Source organism: Neophocaena asiaeorientalis, unplaced genomic scaffold (assembly GCF_003031525.2).
Source record: "Neophocaena asiaeorientalis asiaeorientalis breed wild unplaced genomic scaffold, Neophocaena_asiaeorientalis_V1.1 scaffold381, whole genome shotgun sequence".
Taxonomy (NCBI): domain Eukaryota; kingdom Metazoa; phylum Chordata; class Mammalia; order Artiodactyla; family Phocoenidae; genus Neophocaena; species Neophocaena asiaeorientalis.
The window spans coordinates 2,747,052-2,766,555 of record NW_020172812.1 but is presented as its reverse complement, the minus strand read 5'-3'; the positions used below and the strand labels follow the sequence as shown (position 1 = coordinate 2,766,555).

Here is a 19,504-nt window from a genome sequence, read left to right as displayed (position 1 = left end):
GTATGTGTGTCTATGAGACACTTAACGTCTTCCCTTAAATTAGTACTCTGTTCTCCACCTGAGTGGAAGATTCTCACCTTACAAGGCCTCCTTCTACTTTTTTTTTTTCCCAAAAGGGTGTTAGATTTATCAGATTTAATGCTTTGTTTTTCTGACTTGTTATCATCACATGACGCAAGAAGCCATTTCCCCCCTTTATATATTCTTTCCTAATTCTCCCATAAATGATTCTCTTCCAATTTATTTTTCTCCCCACTCTAAACTGGAACCCTGGGTAAATGCTGAGCAGCCCTCTTTCCAGCTTCTAATGTTCTTCAAATGGAATTGACAGGTAGTACTTTCCTTGACCCATATCACTGAGGGCAATCTCTGTCTCTCTGGGGCTCAGCCCCGTGTGGGTTTGCTTATTTCTGTGCTGAAGGGGCCTGAATATGATTTCTAAGCCAAAGGGGTTCAGACATAATATCTATACCTATACTCTAAGTATTTACTTTGGCAAGTGACACCTTCATTCCACTTGCCCCTGTTAGGAAGCCATAATGATGCTTTGAATTCTCTGCAGATCACAATATATAAATGTGCAGATTGTACAATGCAAATCCCAAGAGGTGACAATCACCTAGACCACAGTGTGACTAATGCTCCCTGGAGTTAAGCAGTGCACACCCTGCACTACCATACTTAGCAACATTTCAGTGGGAAACTTCTTTTCCTCTAATGTAAATCATTTTCTGCATTCTTAAAAATAATGGCCATTTATAGACTCTTTTGCTTGCCTAAACATTATAATTAAGGTCTCATAAATTTAAAATTACTGATAAAGACTTAGGGAATAGGAAGATATACTGTCTGTATATCTTCCTTTTCCCTATGCCTTATCTTTATTTTCCCCATATTTTATTTTCCCTATAATCTTGCTCCCTAGAATACACTAACTTTGTTTTTTAAAAAATTGCAAAGTCATTGGGATAACTTGAGAGATGACAGATGGTGTTATCCTCAGTAAGGGAAAGTAGGTGGTAAAAAGGGGGAGTCACTAATGTCAGGCAAAACATCAGAGTCATGATACCAAGAAGACGCTAAACATGGTAACATTTATTTCAAAACTCAAAACTGATTCCATATTAATAAATACTTTTAACACTGAATATAGAAAAACTACTATGCATGTTCTAATACAGTTTACTAAAGAATCAGAGAAAAGGTAGTCTTTCATCTCTCGGCCACTGAGAAAACAATCTGGAGGTAGGAATAGCTTCAAGGATATTGTGTAGAACTGGGGGAGGGAAAGAGAGGAGCTGATAAAACCAGGAAGAATTTTCTACTCTCCTTTCCTTACTAGGGCCTTAAAATTAAAAATCTGAAGTTGGAAAATGCACCTGCACAACATACCAGATTTCCTTCTCAATTTTGGTTTAGAATCACTAGTTGGTGGATGGGGTCAAAAATTGAAAACAGGTACCCAATTTGAATCTAGGTCAGATCTCGCTGGCTGATGATGGGTCCATGAGGCCCCTCAGAGGCCAAGCAGGAGACCGGACAGCTTGTCCTTAAAGCATATGCTTTAAGGCACAACCACAGTATCTTTAACTCAAGAATTGAAGGCATGGCACAATGTGACGGCCACCTCCACGTGCTGTCTAGATGTAAGTCCTTTCAGAGCTGTCTTTGTATAAACTCATCAGCCAATCAGCTGGCCTGTGATCCAGCCCCTCCACCCTCTGGAGCTGGGGGGGACACTTCAGGCGGGCAGCTGTCCAGCCCCTTCACCCATGGAGAGACCCCATAGAGAAAACCCCTCTGGCCACTTTTTTCTGTAAACACTCAAATGAAACAGAATCTTGCTGATTTGGAGTTCCTGCTCCTAATTAGAAAAAATGGTAGAGAAATGCTCTGGAAAGGGACAAAGATAGCCCCGAGTCAGATCAGTCTCCAGTACGAGTGGAACACTTCTGCTTTGGGCAGCTTCAGGACGTGGAGAGGACCCTGGTTTCCTCGGGTCTTTTTCTCAGAAGACATAATTTTCCAGGCTGTCGTCACAAGGCTTCAAGCTAAAGCCACCACTGCGGCGCTGGCTCTCAGGAAGTTTCTGGGTAGGGCAAGGAAGGAAGAGGGTTCTCCTTGACCGTGATACATGATCTTGTGGCCAAGAGCAAGAGAAGGCAGCAAAAGGGAAAAAAAGAGGTTTGTACCTAGTGCTCTTAGTACAGATGGGCAACAGTTTTTAAGGGAAGAGTTGTTTCAGGTTCTGAAGGCCACAGAGGGACTCCGGCTGCACTGCCATGGGTACTAGAATCACGGGGCTTTTGAAGCTAGGGAGGACCTCAGGGCTCTCCTAGTTCAACTCCTTCATTTTCCAGAGGAGGAACCTGAGCCCTGGAGAGGGTAAGCAACGTCCCCAGGCCACACAGCTTGTCATATCTGCCTGGGGGACACGGAGAGTGGCAGAAAGGCTTCAGTGAGCAATGCGGTCGGTGTAAGCGAACATCACGCAGCACGTGGTTAGTTACATTCAGGACCCCCGAAGATGACAATGTCCCACCCCGGGCCCCTTCTCATTGATCTGTTGCGGAAGTGGCCAGGTCCTGGACCGAGCTTATCCATGAGGTTCCCTCGGGAAGCGGGGTGGTGCAGGTCGCCGGTGTGTCCTCACTTCCCCGTCCGGAAGGCCACCTGGATGGCTTTGATCCACTCGGTACGCTCCTTGGGGGTGGCCGCTTGCAAGAAGTAGTGAACTTCATCAGCCGTGATGATCTCAAAGAGGTTCTCTTCTTCACCCTTCTTGCCTGGTGAGAGAAAAAGTGACGGTGGGCATGGGCACCAGAAAGGCCCCTAGTTCACCCTCCTTCTGCAAGCAATGAAGTCCCCATTTTTCAAGCGTTCCAAAAAAATTAAATATGTGATTTTCAAACTTACTATCGCTGTGTGATCATACATATTCATTATATGATTTTCTATATAGTGCTTATATATACAGGTATGTAGTATGATTTTGTGCTTGTGCGTGTATGTGTGTTTAAGAAGTAAAACATTCAAGGAGAAACATTTTATAGTTTATAAGCAAACTAAATTTCTCACTTTCGCACACAAATAGTGTTTAACGCTGTAATACTGTCCAGTGAGTATCTTTCCTCCACTCACAGTATAAACCAAGAGCTGACCTCAATATATTTTTTTAAAACATCAAAAAAAAACCCAGATTCACCACCAGTGCCATCAGTATAGCCTGAACTGGTCTTTATCAAGGGCTAAGTGAGACTCTTTGCTGAAAGGTCGGAAGGCAGCACACTTTCCAGTACTGTGACAAGACTTAAAATACATCCATCTCGGATCACAAAGCAGCACGCTGTCCACCCCAACCCCAAGGAAGACCCTACGGGGAGAGGCGAGTGAGCAGATCCAGGAATAGTAAAAATCTCGGCTTTTGCAGCTGCAGTGTTTTCTTGTCAGCCTCTATAACCTCATAAACCCAAAATGACAAGGAGAAACCAGGGTCTGGATGTCCGAACCGCATCTTCCCACTGACACCACTCATCCCTACACCTGAGGAGACACGGTCATTTCATCACCAAATCATAGACTTGTGATCAGGACCCAAGGGTCATCTGGTGCGACTCCATCATTCTCGGAGGAGACGGGAGAGCCCAGATTAGTTACGCAACTCAACGCAAAGTTGTGCCACTCACTAACTAGCCTAGACCTAACTATAACCCAGGAGCAGTTCCTGCTCCCCACACTGCCTCACGGCACAAATGTTCCTTTTGTTGTGAGATATTTCCTGGTCTGTAAAAGGTCCCCTTTAAGGAACGTCATGGCTCAGTCTCAGGCATCAGGAGGTAACAGGTGTCTCCATCTAAGCCCGTTCTGAGGTGATGGATTTTTCTCAGCATTGCACTAGGATTTATTCAAGGCACCCACAAAACCACTCCAAGTCCCCGAAGCCCAGAGAGCCAGTGCAGCAGTTGGGAGAGAATAGCTTTGGGTCTCTCTAAAGTGTTCAGACAGTAAATTCCTTCATGCGTGAGTGAGGGAGTGATGGAGTGAGTGCTGTTGACCCAGGGTGCCCAGGTGTGGGAAGGGAGCCTGGGTAGACACAGCTCTCTCCCACAAAAATTCATTCTTACCATCTGGGTTGCTCTCCACTGAGGTCACCACACAGCCTCTCAGGCGAATCGCTCCCAAGGGATCTTCTCCCTAAAGGAGAGAGGAGTCCTTCATTATGTTTCCAAAGTAAAATGTATGGGTATACTTTATCGTGTTGGTGCAAAAGCCACACAGACTCACTGTGGTGTAGATAAGAGCAGAAAGAGATGAAAGAGAACCCCTTCTGGAGCCTCCATCCCTCACTTTACACGGCGGGGAGGTGTGGAAGCTGGAAGAGGAGACACAAGTCAATCTGAGCTTCACATCCGGAGGAAAGTGGCAGGCAGAGAAGGCAGTGAGGCTGAATCATCACGTCCCACGAGAGAAGGACCACACGTTTCCAGAGCCCTTTGGCCCCAGGCAACAGACATAGTAGTATAACCTCCACAGGAGGGAATCGAAGAGCCCTGCCCTGCAAGCAGAGGCTGAGGACCCGACCCAGATAGACATGGCTCATTTTATTGAGGAAAAAAGCCCTCTTCTGAATAATCTACAGCCCAAATGGCTGGACTCAAACAGTGTTCTCACTGAAGTAGGCCTAGAAGAGGAATTATCACTCTTTTGCATATTAAGCCAAGAGCACAGTGTTGGATTGGTTGAGTTCTTCTGAAAATATCAGATTGGGGCAAACAAAGAAAATTCTGTTGAGTTGACCAAATAAATGACCATATAGTGATATTTTCTTCCATCCCTGCGATTCTGCTGGCCTCCAAGCCTAAGATCTCAGATCTTTGCAATAAGAAGGGGTAGGAAAAGGTAGAGGAGGGTGAGGAAAAAGAAGAGGGGATCGTGAAGAGGAAAGGGGCTTCGGCAGAGCAGAAAGGGGCCTGGGAAGCCCAGTGGATAGAAGCAGCAGAGGCTTCTAGTGGGATGGGTTTATCGAGCACAGCCTCTCACCCCAGCAGGGTCATAGTAGTGCAGATACGCAGGGTCTTCTCTCAGAATGAATTTCCTCACTTTCCAGTTCTTCCGCCTATGCCCCTGTATCCAAGATCAACACAGAAAAAGAAAGGATGAGTTCTTCACATCAGTCAGTACACCTAGTACCTACGTGATAAGTCTTGTTGAGTTGAAATAAGAAAAAAATAAAGATGAAATCCTAACTCCAGGAGAAACCAGGCTACAACCCAGACCCTTGTCAGAGAGATAGCAGTAGATAGATGTTATTAAATCATGGATTAAGTTATTTCTAAGATTGTCTTACAGATTTAGCATTATATAAGACAGGGCTATGTACAGCGTACTGTGTTAGGTAATGGGGCGCTATCAAGAGATTTAAGACATGGCCCTGTGCTTCCAAGAGTTTATAACCTATGTGGAAATATAAAATAGCAAATGTCCAAATCAAATAACATGTATAGGTAATGAGTTTCAAAGGATTTTTAAAATATTTATTATTATTTGGAAACTTAATTTGGGATTTTTTTTTTTTTGGTTTTTGGGGTTTTTAAAATTTTTACCGAAATACAGTTGATTTACAATGTTGTGTTAGTTTCAGGTATACAGCAAATTGATTCAGTTATGTACACACACGTATATATATTCTTTTTTAGATTCTTTTCCATTATAGGTTATCATAAGATATTGAGTATAGTTCCCTGTGCTGTACAGAAGGTCCTGGTTTCAAAGGATTTAAATGAAGGGTATGTAATTGTGGGTTTGGGATGTCAAAGAGAGCCTCATAAAAACCTACATTTATCCACGTGGGACACACAGGAGTTATATAGGTGAGAAAGAGGTGGGTGGGAAGACCACTGACAACAAAAAAAGCAGCGGTGGGAATGTCCAAGGCATATTCAGACGCTGATGAGTAAGACCAGTCAGGCTAGAAGGCAGGGCTCATGAGGAACGGCAGAGGCAAGTTTGGAGAAGTGGAAGCAAACAGTAAAAAAATGAAACATGGGAGTATTGTCATTGGTGGCTTTTGAGTTGGAAGCAAAAAGATTACAGTGACATTTTAGGAAGATTAATATGGAGACAACATACAGGATGGACCAGCTGGCTAGGTTAAAGATAAGCCAGGGGTAAGATAATATGGTAATAAGAAGATCATCAAGAAATGATTGCAACAATCCTGGCATAAAATCATTAGGGACTAACAATGGGTAGCAGCAATGGAAATTGGAAGCAATAGTGGTTGTGACAGACATGATGAAGAATAGGACTTGGCCCTTCCCCATAGAATTAAACATTGACATTGTCTAGACTGTGGGTTCTGAGGCGGGATTTGTGTCTGTTTATCTTTGTTTCTCCCATGCCCAGCACCTGGCGCATGGGAGCCCCTTGGTATCTGTTTGTAATTGCCTTGAATTACCCAGTTATTTCGATTAGCTGATAGCAGTTGTTTAAAATGTTCCGTTAAACCTGATTCTATGATTTCCCACAGTAAATTCAAACGACAACTCCAGAAGCTAAAAAAATTAGATTAGAAAATATATAGTTTCTATCGTGCCAATATGAAGAATATTGTCTGCTATTTCTGAAGCACCACATGCTAAGAGGCACATATACAGATTTTCCAAAATTTTTCACTGCGCTTGTGTAGAAAGCGATGAAACGTTTGTGATTTTAGCAAACTGTGTCTCCTTCATAATGCCAGGTCAGAAGAGTCTAAAGAGAGCTTTCAGGAATGGGTCTAAGTTATTTGGCAGGTCGTCTGGTCAAGGAGCTCAGCTCCAAAGAACCTTTTACTTGCCTGAAGCATGGAGCGAGGAACGCTGTAGAGTCACATGGGAGAACAGAGAATATTTCTATCTGCAGTATCACATACAGAATGGCTTTTGTAAAGCGTCAGTTTCTAGAATTCTTGTTATGAGTGCCTGCTCTTTGCCTTAGCTGAGGCTGGCCACGGGCTGAGGACACTAAGGCTTCTGCCCCACGCCCTTTCCTCCAGATCCACGGATACACAAGTCCAGTCCAGCTGGGACTTTGTCTACCCCTTTTCAACCTTCATGTTCAGTTTCCTCAGGGCTCCGCTCTAAATTAAGGCTTGTCAGATCAACTAACTCAAGAAAAGTCCTTCATGGCTGATAACAATATAGAATTATAGAAGACATCAACAAAAAGGAAACAATGAAATTCCCCCCCACCAAGTGATTCCTGCTTTAACAGCCACCTTTCAGCACCTGTAATGAAAGAGCCAGAAAACGTAGGAACGTTTGTCAGAACGAATGAGAAATCAGGTGATGGACAAGCTCTGCCTATGGGTAGCTGCCAGATCCTTCCCTGTATAAGGCTGGCCCTGCTCCTATGCTCGTCCTTTAATCTAGTCAGTGAGCACCCTGTCATAAAAGTTATTAGAATAGTCTAGAATCCTTTCTAAACCATGGCTGTATTATTCCCTAGGACCTCGTTCTCTCAAAACCTGATGTGAAGGTAAGTTTTCCACACTAATGCCCTACTTCCCCTAGTGAAACTCAAAATCCATATCAACGTTCTCCTTTTTAAGTATAAATACACGTTCAACTTTGGTTCTTCTCTCTTCACCCTGGAAGTTCAGGGTCCTATTATAAGTCAAATCTCTCAGTCCCACGGGACCTGTAGACAATGCATGGAAATCTCCTTACGGCAACCAGATTCTCTGTTACGTACTGAGAAGTGCCTTTAAGAGAGCTCACGGCACAGCCATGAGGGCAAGACCTTGGCCTTAAAAAGCAGCTTTGGCTTCTCGACAACATATACTAGCCTCAGTTGTTTCACCCTGAATATTCACATATTTTCCTGTAGAGGTGCTGGCCCTGAGTTCTTCACTCAGCTCCAGCCCTTGTGTTCTCTTACCTCTTGGCATCCCGTGCCTTGGAGCCCGGTAACTAACCAGAGCTCTTCAGCTCACCCCAGTCCCTGCCTTCCAGACTGACAGTGGCCAGTACTGGTGGACACCTGGTAATTACTGAGTCTATGCCCTCTGAGCAGATTTGACCTTTGTCTGCTGCTGCTCTTACAGAGCTGGTCTGGATTTGGTCTCACCGTGACCTACCCACAGTCTGAAATGGTACTTCCGTGCTCTCAGTGGTTTATGACGTTCCTCTTCTGGGTATGGCCTGTTCCTATTTCCTGGTTACTTTGCAGGGAGGAGGGATAGGCCAATGGAAGTACTTTCACCATGAAACATCCCTGTCTTTTGAAGGCATCTCTTAGCCAGCTGATATCCTCCAGCTAATGAAAGGGTCAGCATTTTCTTGAAACATTGATAGAAGAAGAATTTCCCTATTTTATTTATTTATTATTATTATTTTTTTTTGGCTGCACCGCACAGCATGTGGGATCTTAGCTCCCCAACCAGGGATCAAACCCACACCTCCTGCAGTGGAAGCGCGGAGTCTTAACCACTGGACTGTCAGGGACGTCCCGAATTTCCCTATTTTATGGTGCTTCTGCCCTGTCTGCCTCAGTCCTCCTGACCTAATGCCACTTTGATCATCTACTTAACGATCCGTCTATCTTTCACTAGGTGGGTGTCATTTTCTAATTGACTATTGACCAAACAAACAAAATACCATCTGGTGATTTAGAATACAGAGGACTTGGTAAGGGAGAAAGGTTAGAATGGAAGAGTAGCGACCACTCACCTGCTTCAGTAAACATCCCTGCTTGATAACGACCCCTCTGAACTCTTCTTTCAGAATCACATCATCATCACTAGAATTCTCTTCACAGAAGAACCCACTGTCTGGCTATTGGGGAACCAAAGAGCAAGTTTATTTTCCCAGTCTTAGGCATATTGCTACTTATACCATCTCCATCTCCCTCTCCCCTCCAGCCACTCCTTCCCCCTGTGGTTTATTGGTTTCTTCCAACCTGAACTTTAAAGTTTCTGGGTTTGGCCTTGCAGCGTGGCATGTGGGATCTTAGTTTCCTGATCAGGGACTGAACCGGCGCCCCCTGCCGTGGAAGCTCAGAGTCTTAACCACTGGACTGCCAGGAAAGTCCCATCTAGATGCTTATTTCTTGTTGCTAGATGCTCTCTTGTCTCCGCTCAAGTGTGGTTTTTATCAATATCCTTTCATTTTCTTGGGTTCCCCAAGCTATATTGGAAGTCTAGCTCAGCACATCTTTTTTCAAAGCCTTTCTTCTCTTGGGACCTTATGGCCAAATCCCTGAAAGCGGAGTTGGCTAGGTTATAAGACACTGCAGACGACACAATCTCCATGACGCCCTCTGCCACTCAGCTCCTCCGCTTTGAGAAGACCAAAAGCACGTGTCCAGCCACATCCTCTGAGGTCAGGAGGGGACTGGGCCTTGCTCAGCTATAAGAGAGCAATGAATCACACAGAGGAAGAGGAGCCACTGTGCTGGGTATTTTTAGAGTCCCACATTTAAATGGCTATAAACAACCAGATCAAAATTCTGAAAAAAAAAAAAAAATTCTGACAGGGGAACTTCCCTAAAGTGAAATGAAACTCTCTCTGTGACAGTCACTTCATTTTTATAAGCAGCTTCCTTACTTCTGTGCTCTGACCCCAAATCGGAACGAAATTGCCAAAATCCCCCTAGAAATCCACTTTGCCAGATTTCTCATGTAACCCAAGATTAAGTCCGTATTGTGCAAATACAGTGTTTCCCAATCTGTGGTAAGCATGCCACCGGGGAGACTCATGGTGCAGGGGGAAGGAACCTGGATGAACACATTTTGTATTGAGTCACATATTTTAATGTTTATTTGGAAATATAAAACTGGCCCATTGTGATTTTACACATCTCCCTCTAGAAAGGAAGCTCCCGGAGGGCCATAATTTTTGCCTGTTATTTTTCTTTCCACTACTGTATCTCCTTTGTCTAGGTGGGTGCCTGTCATGTCCTTGGGCCTAATAAGTTTGTTTTTTTTTTTTTGTGGTACACGGGCCTCTCACTATTGTGGCCTCTCCCGCTGCAAAGCACAGGCTCCGGACGCGCAGGCTCAGCGGCCATGGCTCACGGGCCCAGCCGCTCTGTGGCATGTGGGATCCTCCCGGACCGGGGCACGAACCGTGTCCCCTGCATCGGCAGGCAGACTCTCAACCACTGCGCCACCAGGGAAGCCCCTGGGCCTAATAAGTTTTTATAAAAGAATTCTTGCTTAGAATAAGAATAGATATAGCAAATTTTTTAAAGTAAATAAAGAAAACTATTCAAGTGAACAATATTTTCCTTTAAACAATCTCACTGGATGTGACAGGCATGGTGGAGGGGGACAGCCGTCAAGTCAGGGATATGGATCAACGCTGTAGGGCTGGGCTCTTTCTTTCACGGCGGATATGAACTGAGACCAACCCAGAACCCACCCAGAGCAGCCCCCAAGCCAGGAGGAGTAGGTGGGGAGCTCTCTCACTCACAAAGTAGTAGAAGGCGTCGGGGTTGTCGAGGAAAGGGTTCTCAGCAGTTCCGTCCACTGCGTATTTGGAGAGGTCTCCAGCAGGCTGCAGGTACCCTTCGTTGAGCAAGGAGGAGGCTATCACCAGGCCCTCCTGGCGATTCCGAACAGATTTATTGGAAACCAGCCAGTCGATGACACAGTTACCTGGATGGAACCATCAGAGGGAATGTTAGCTCTCTTTACCAAAGAACAAGCCACTGACAGTTGCCCCTGGAGAGCTCCGGATGACCCAAGTGTCGGACTTGTCTCATCTTCCCTGTCACTCCAAGAAGGAAAAATGAAATCCGTGGGACAGATACCTGGAAACAAAAGGAACCATGTAAAATGTTTTGAAAAACATCTACATGCTCCTCAAGGAACAAGGCGTGCATAAAGAAATGATTTTTACTAACCCACTCATTTATTCCATTAATGACCTAGAACTTCTGCTAGGAGCTAAGTTCTGTGATGGGTACTGGGGAGGCTTCCTCAGGGAATCTAAAAAGGGGATCTGCGTGCTAAGTGTTGTGACAAGTGCTTTGCTGTGGATGGATACAGGGAGCTGCTGGGTCAAATCTGCAGGAAGGCGTGGAGGGGTGGGTGGGGGCAGTGGGGGCAGGGCTACCGTGTGCGCGCCATCAGGAAAAGTTTCACAGAGGAAGTGACACTGACTGGATGCTTGCCAAGCATCTACTCAGGCAGGGGCCGAGAGGAACCAGCAGGGGCTGAGGGAGCTGCAGTGTGAACAGACTCACACAGGCATGAAGCAGCCCCGCTGGTCGGTAGGGGGAGGAGTTGGTGGAAAGAAGGCAAACAATGACAAGAGAGAGAGAGGAAGGCCCAGTGTGAGTGGGGAGAGCTTTGATGGTACATTAGGATATTTGGCAGTGAAGAGCTATTGCAAGTTTTTAAGCAGAAAACACCATGACAGTACGTGTATGTCCTAAATTTGAATTTGACGATGTCCCTTGCACCGAATGTCACACCTTAGACAAGGGTCTAGCAGAGACCTTGAGAAGCCATTCAAACAGCCTTCTGCCTCAAGAGAGGATTGCAAGGAGCCATCAACTGGATTATTAGCAGGTTATAATGAAACTTTTAATGAAAAATATTCTGTACAACCAACAAAGTCCTACCACATAGCACAGGGCACTATACCCAATATTTTGTAATGATCTATAAGGGAAAAGAATCTGAAAAAGAATATATATATATGTATGTATAAATGAATCACTGTGCTGTACACCTGAAACTAACACAATATTGTAAATCAACTATATTTCAATAAAAATAAGTAAATAAATAAAACAAATTTCTTTCAAACATTTTATACATACATATATATATATATATACACACACACACACACACACACACACACACACACACACACATAGGTATTCTGTACAAATGTAGCCAACCAGGGAGCCAACATAACAGGTCCCAGGTCATCAAAGCAAGAGCAGTAGGATATGCCATCCTTGAAACAAGAGTGAAAGCAGTTGATTAGTGCACCTTCCATGAATTTCATATACAAAATGCTTTGCCCACTTTTCTTTCTCTAGAAGGATAAACTAATTAATACTGCATTTCTGACTTTAATCCTTGTAGTGACCCTGTAAAAGAGGTAGGGCGGTAATTACAGACCTCTTTTAAGAATGAGAAAATTAAGACTCAGAGGGTTTAAGTGACCTTAGGCCCGAGTTACACCTGCAATGGACCTTCACTTAAGTGTTCTAATCCTAGATTCCGTATGTGTTCAGCTAGGCATGCCGAAGCTCGAAAGACAATTTCAGTCTAATCTCCCCATCACCTGACATTCAAGGTCCTCCGTCACATGTCACCAGTGCCTGAGTCCCAGTCTCTGCCACAGGCTTGTCTCTCTGCGGAGACCACCCAAGTCCCACATGAAGGCTCAAGTCACCTGAATTTCTAGAATTTGGTCTGACCTTCAATGGAGAGAACTTAAGTAGTTCAAGCCCAGTACTCTGGGACTCAGTAAGACATTTCACAGGAAATAAGTCTGACCTGGACCTTGTGCCCAGATCTATATCAGAACTTCCCCTTGGTTTCTTTTTCCAGAGGCTTTGTCTTAGTGACCTCAGTCCTACTTGAGTTAGGGCCCTGCCTTATTCTTGGCATCTGGATTCCAAATCTCAACCCTGGCTTTTCTCATGCTAATGGGCTACTGCCTCGACTCTCTGAGGCTGAATTCCCCTGGGATACTACCCACCCCCTCCCCCCATTACCCCAGATCACAGCCTTTATCCTCCACCTTCCTAACCTTGACCTCTACCATTTTTTTTTGTGCATTATCTATTGATTGGACAGCCCTTCAGATTCCATCTGTTGTATCTTCTCAGCGTTTTCCTCTCTTGACCTCTATTGCTACCATAAGTCAGCCATGTCTGACATCTGACAACCTAGTCCCGAACTGTACTTCTCATTTTTTTTCCCCTAAGGAACCATCAGTCCTACCAGGCTGGTCATTTTCTTTCCCTGACGAATATTCTGGAAATCTCAGCCCCATAACTTTGTCCTCACCATCTGCTCAGCCTAACTATCCTTATCAGAACTCCTTCCCACAAACACTTAAAGAAGCTCTACCCATCTTCCAGAGTAGAATTTAGGTATCACCTTCTATTCATCCCAACTACCCCTGAGTTCTTCCTCTTTTCTGAACACAGAATTGATTGTCTGTGCAGACGTGTGACTCCTTAATCATAATAACTGCATTGAGAGCGTGTACCATATAGTGCTTAGCGTGTGTTCTAAACACGTTACAGTTACAGCAAGCCTTCAGGTAGGTGCACTACGATTATCCCTATTTGATAGACAAGGAAAGTGAAGCACAGAGAGGCTAAATTGTTGGCCTAAGCTTTTACAGCTAGTACGCTGAAGAGCTAGAATTTGAACCAAGGAAGTCTGCCTCCAAAGAACATGTTTTAAGCCACTACACCACCTCCCTAAACCCATAATACATAATGCCTCACCCTGTGCAGCCTCAGACATCCCGAATGTTGCCACCTAAATTTTATTGGGGTTCTTTTTTTTTTTTTTTTTTTTTAGTTTTTTGCCATACGCGGGCCTCTCACTGTTGTGGCCTCTCCCCTTGCGGAGCACAGGCTCCGGACGCGCAGGCTCAGCAGCCATGGCTCACGGGCCCAGCCGCTCCGCGGCATGTGGGATCCTCCTGGACCGGGGCACGAACCGTGTCCCCTGCAACGGCAGGCGGACTCTCAACCACTGCGCCACCAGGGAAGCCCTACATTGGGTATCTTGATTCCTGTTTATCACCTTATTCACCTCTGTGTCTATTTCAACATCCTGCCATTTATTGGAAAACAAAATATGACCCTTTGATTGATATAGCTGGAACTTCTGAGATTTTTATCTTGAACGACAAAGTTTTGTTTCACCCTTCTTTCTCCTTCCACGCTGGGGAAGTTCAATGATCATGTCCACCAGCCTGCATTCCGTGACCCCACTCCCCGCCCCCATGCTCTACATCCATCACCCACATGTGAGGCTGAGCGAGGCCTCCATACCGCCTGCCCCAGAAGCCCCACTTCAGACTCACAAAGCCTTTTACCTGTGAAGCAGTGATTGAAAATCTTCTTGTCCTTCTCTAGGTTCAGCTCTTTTACTCCTTTTTCAGTGTCTTTCATGGACAAATACAAGGCACTGCACAGATGAAAACACATGGATGAGTAAGAGCTTTTCAGAATGGCCAGTCCTCTCCTGTTACAGGATACGTTCCACATAAAAGCAAAAACCAGCAAAAAGTAAAAAGACTCCTAGAGAAAGGGGCTCATGTGATATCAACCTTTAGGCAACAACCATCACCTGCAATTCCAGGCCAGTCAACATCAGAGGTCATTAATCTAGGCCAAGGCACAAACGGCTTCCTGCTAGGAGAGGTGTTCACCCTTGCTGAATGTGTGAACTTGAACTTGAAACCTTACCTACTAGGACACACAGCCCGTGCCTTTTCCTACCTACCTATAGATCCTGAGGCTTTCTTTTAAGAGTAATTTATTATGGCTACTTCATAAATACAATGACGCATCTCTCTCTCTCTCTCTCTCTCTCTTTCTCTCTCTCTCCATCCCCCATCTCTCTCTCTGCCAAGATTACCCAAAATGAGGGAATTTAAATTCCACTGCCCCCTCTCCTCAGCTGCTAGACCTTAGAGAAGCCACAATCACTCTTTCAGACCCAGGTAAACATCTTAGTATACCAAGCGCCAGTACTAAGGACCTGGAAGGGTGGATACAGCCTTCAGAGGTGACCAAAGCAGGCCTTGGAGCAGGATCTGTTGTGAGATTTCCTCAAGAAGCAGGGTGGGAGGAGGGAAGAGTGAAGGGAAGCAAACATAGAAAATCACCCTATGGGATGAAGTGAGAGAGTGGCGTGGACATATATACACTACCAAACGTAAAATAGATAGCTAGTGGGAAGCAGCCGCAGAGCACAGGGAGATCAGCTCGGTGCTTTGTGACCACCTAGAGGGGTGGGATAGGGAGGGTGGGAGGGAGGGACATGCAAGAGGGAGGAGATATGGGGATATATGTATATGTATAGCTGATTCACTTTGTTATACAGCAGAAACTGACACAACATTGTAAAGCAATTATACTCCAATAAAGATGTTAAAAAAAATAAAAAATAATTTTTAAAAAAAGAAAATCACCCTAAGTCAGTGGTTTCTGGCAGTCGGATGGACCTCCTGGTAGATCTCCTGGCAAACTTCTGACCTCCTTCAATGCATTTAACGGCCTTCTTGATGTCCCGAACCCAGCCATCTCTCTCCTCCAGGAAGGCTGCCTGGAAGAAGTGGTCCTGCTGTTTGGTCGTAGTGATCTTAAACACAAACTGAAATCAAAACACATCCCATTAGGAATGACTCCTTTCAAGGGGCTGAGGTCTCTTATGAAGTACAGCAGTTGAGCCAACCCTGTTCTGGAAGTGCTTGGCCAAGAAAGACCCAAATGCCCAGGGTAGAGGGTGGGTGGTGTGGAGAGGGACTGGCCCAGGAAGCTCCATTCACATTGCAGGCTATGCATGGTCTCAAGGGTCAGCCCCTGACAAGGTATTCATGGTGGTTAACGACATCAACTCACCATCTTTTTGCCAAAGTCCTGGCAAGGGCTAGTCAGAGTGCTTCCTTTCAGGGGAATCATTCCTTTGGGGCTGTTATCACTTTTCTTCTTATAGAATTCAACTCCGTCTTCTAACAATACAACCCACATGGGTTTCCAGGTGTTGAACATGCTCCCCTGTAATGACAACAGAAAGAGCCGGGTAATGATGTTTTCTAAAACTCTTCTATAGGTGGCAAAGGGCTTGATAAATAGCCTAGCTTTGGCCAGTGTGGACACAGGTGACCCACATTTGTGTGACCAGGCTGCTAGGAAAGCAGCCTTCAGGGGACAAGGGGAATACCATTCTGCTGGAACTTTTAAAAAAAAGTTTTAAGATAAAATATATACACATCCATAATTAGACCATAAGCCTCTCCTGGGCCATTACCAAGAGAATAGGGTGTGAATCTCAACCCTCCTTCTTGTACATTTCAGCTTGACTATCTGTGGCTTATTTTCTCCCAACCCTGCCCATTGTGTTCCATTCAACTTAGGGATGGCAAATAGATTCTACGTCAAGTGCCGACTCAGACTGAAGAGTAGAGGATGCCTGAAGCTGGACTCACTGGAAAAACGCCACCATCAATAGCGTGTGCCATAAATGGTGGCATGCTAGCTGCAGTTACTTCCACCCCTTGGTGTAATCAGATTTTATCTGGATATGAACATCAGGAAGAAACTCAGAGCACAGCCTTGTGTACAGGCATGGCTAAGAGGTATGAAAATCACCTGCAGAACCGTCTCTAATGCCAGCATGACGCTTTCATGTCACTGTAGCCTTTAGGAATATCCTTACTTTAAAAGTTTTCAGTTTGGGTTAATGCCAACTGTCCCTTTATCAACAGATAACCATTCTGACTACATCAAGGAAGTCTCTCTTTTTTATCTATATTTTGGGAGGGTTCTGGAAAAGGAAGAGAACAGGGTTCTATGCCTCTTATCTTTGACCCCACGATGTCACCCTGTCATGACTACCACAAAATGGGATTATCACCCAGTTCCCAGAAGATCCTGCTGGTTATCTTAAAATACAAAGAGCCTCTATATAAAGGTCCAGTTTCCCAAAAGGAAGACTATTTATACAAAGAAGATAAATACTTGTGGGACTATCATTTTGCTTGTCCAAGTGTTTCCTTTGTTTTAGTTACTGGAAAAAAAAGTGTTAAATTAATACACACTATCTCTTTTCTGAACATGCAGAATAATTATTCATGCTAGCACTGAATTATTTCCCTTTCTGAAAAAATGGGCAAGGTCAGACACTATGCCAACACATGAAATAATTTCAATCAAATGTCCTTCTGTTTTACATCTATCAGAGGGAAACTCATAATATAAAGAGTTCCTGCAAACCAATAAGAAAAAATACAAATAATCTATTTTTTTTAATGGGCAGAAGACTGGAAGAGGCACTACATTAAAAAAAAACCTCTGAAAAAGTGTTTAACATCATTATCCATCAGGGAAATGCAGATTAAAACCACAATGAAATACCTCTGCACACCCACTAGATCATCTAAAATTTTGAAAGCTTGAGAAGAGCAAGACTTGGCAAGGACGTAACTGGAACTCCCATACATGGCTGGCAGGAGTGCAAAATGGTACATCCAATTTAGAAAACTGTGGAGAACGTTCTAATTCTTAGAAGATATATTTTGACATATTTAGGCATGAGGGAGCATGATAAGCTGACTTATTCTCAAATATCTCAGCATAAAAATATGTGTGTATATTTATATAGAAATACAGAGATAAGACAAATGTAGCCACGTGTTAACAATTCATAAACCTAGGGAAAGAGTGTATAGGTAGTCATACTATTTGCTCCACTTCTCTGTGGATTTGAAAATGTTCAAAATAATTGGGAAAAATTAATAAATAAATGAACAACACATGATACTACTACATACTAAAATTTGGGATGTGCTTTTAGGGAAATATAGAAGTTGGACTAGATGACTGCTGAAATGCCTTTCAAGTCTCAAATTCTATATTCCACTTCCAACCTATCAAAGATTTATAACTGCCAGAGTCACTCAGGGCTTTTGACCTTGGAACCGGGATAAAATTAGGAGACGTCAGCCAGCACTACATTCCTTCCATAGACCATTAAAATAAAACTACTCCCGGGCTTCCCTGGTGGCGCAGTGGTTGAGAGTCCTCCTGCCGATGCAGGGGACACGGGTTCGTGCCCTGGTCCGGGAAGATCCCACATGGCGCGGAGCAGCTGGGCCCGTGAGCCATGGTCGCTGAGCCTGCACGTCCAGAGCCTGTGCTCTGCAGCGGGAGAGGCCACAACAGTGAGAGGCCCGCGTACCGCAAAAAAAAAATAAATAAAATAAAACTACTCCGGAGCCAACTATTCAAAATGAGTTTGTGCTTTACTAATTCAAATGTAGCCTCAGGGTCTGACAGCTCACTGGGTAGAGGATGTGTCATTTGGGATTCAGGGGCATTATGCCCATTGAGGAGGCTGATACTTGGTAAAACAAGGGAAATCGGACAGTTTATAAAGTGGGACTTTGTTCCAGTCTTGGTAGTGGTTAGTTAGGTTAGGATGATGGAATTCTGGGTCATCTCTCTCCTCTGCACCTGCTGGCTTCTCCCTGGATAACCTGACAGCACCTCCTCTCCATGACCGCTATATTTACCCTTCTCTGTCCTTAACCTTCTTGGTGCTCACCCAAGAGCAAACCCAGAAGTGTGATCACGGACTGCCCATGCTAGAAAGGCATTTAGGATCATCTACCAACATCCTCATCATACACGTAAGAAAGCTGAGGCCACTTTAAGTGACTGGACCTAGTACACCTGACCAGTTAATGTGGGACTGAGATTAAAATCCAGGCCTCCTGATTCCTAATTTTATGTTCTTTCCATTTCCCCTTAGACGCCATCTTCATTTTGGTTCTCACTGAGTCATTCTTGAATATAAATCAATTTTTAGGCCACTTAGCCAGCTATATATATATAACCTCATATATGTGTATATGTGTGTACATAAAATCATAAAACATATCTAAATTGTAAATCACATCATAATATGATCCTATATAATAATATGTTTTATGATACTATAAATATATAAGGTTTATATATGTAAGTAAATATATATGTGGCATATGCCTGCTTTCTTCCATTATAGGCCAAAACCTATACAATTACATTGTCAGAATGGGCAGGTTTTAAATGTTGAGTCAAATTTAAAGTTTCCAAGTGAGTCACTGTACATCATCATGGAAGTGGTTAGTTTAGTGCATAAGAGTCTGACATTGCATGACACCAAAAGAAGAAATCTTAAAGCTCAAGATATTTGACCACTTAAAAAAATTGAATTTCTGTACAGTAAAAAAACAAATGAACAAACAACAACAAAAAAAACCCTGAACAACTGAAAAGCAAATTAAAAGGTATGAATATTTATAATACAGTATCATATAATTAAAGGTTAATATCCTTAATATATTTTTTAACCCTTTAGAATTAAAAAGAAATATACAAACCCTCTCAATTTTTTTTAAATGGACAAACAATAGAAACAGCCAATTCTCAAAAGAAGAAATGCTTGCGTCCAATAAACATAAAAATGTACTGCTTCAACAGCATTTAAACAAATGTAAATTAAACAAAATATAAACTTATTCTTCAATACTTTTTTTTAAAAGATTTATAAAATGCATTGGTGAAGATTTGGGAAAATGGGCGTGTGGGGGAAAAAAATGGAGCTCTATTGGTCAGCAGTTTGATGTGGGCTATCAAAATAACGAAAGTCATTTGTAGGCTATATAAATAGAAGCATAGGAAAGTAACGTTGTAACTTTAAATGGAGCATCACCGGTAGGTGACCATGGAGCTGGGTAGCCCAGGCTTCTTTTTTTTTTTTTTT

General features: G+C 43.7%; 1 protein-coding gene across 1 annotated transcript in view; it reads right to left on the bottom strand.

Annotated features, from left to right (window-relative positions):
• Positions 1–1,075: 1,075 nt before the first annotated feature.
• The window catches only part of PLEK (pleckstrin), a 24,530-nt gene continuing 6,101 nt past the window's right edge, over positions 1,076–19,504 (bottom strand). Inside the window, exons 2-9 of the mRNA XM_024741622.1 lie at positions 15,598–15,753; positions 15,168–15,349; positions 14,067–14,158; positions 10,455–10,639; positions 8,712–8,816; positions 5,041–5,124; positions 4,125–4,194; positions 1,076–2,786 (exon numbers count right to left, since the gene is read on the bottom strand). Of these exons, the coding sequence (XP_024597390.1) occupies positions 2,650–2,786; positions 4,125–4,194; positions 5,041–5,124; positions 8,712–8,816; positions 10,455–10,639; positions 14,067–14,158; positions 15,168–15,349; positions 15,598–15,753 (1,011 nt within the window). The 3' untranslated portion in view covers positions 1,076–2,649. The remainder of the gene's footprint in view (positions 2,787–4,124; positions 4,195–5,040; positions 5,125–8,711; positions 8,817–10,454; positions 10,640–14,066; positions 14,159–15,167; positions 15,350–15,597; positions 15,754–19,504) is intronic.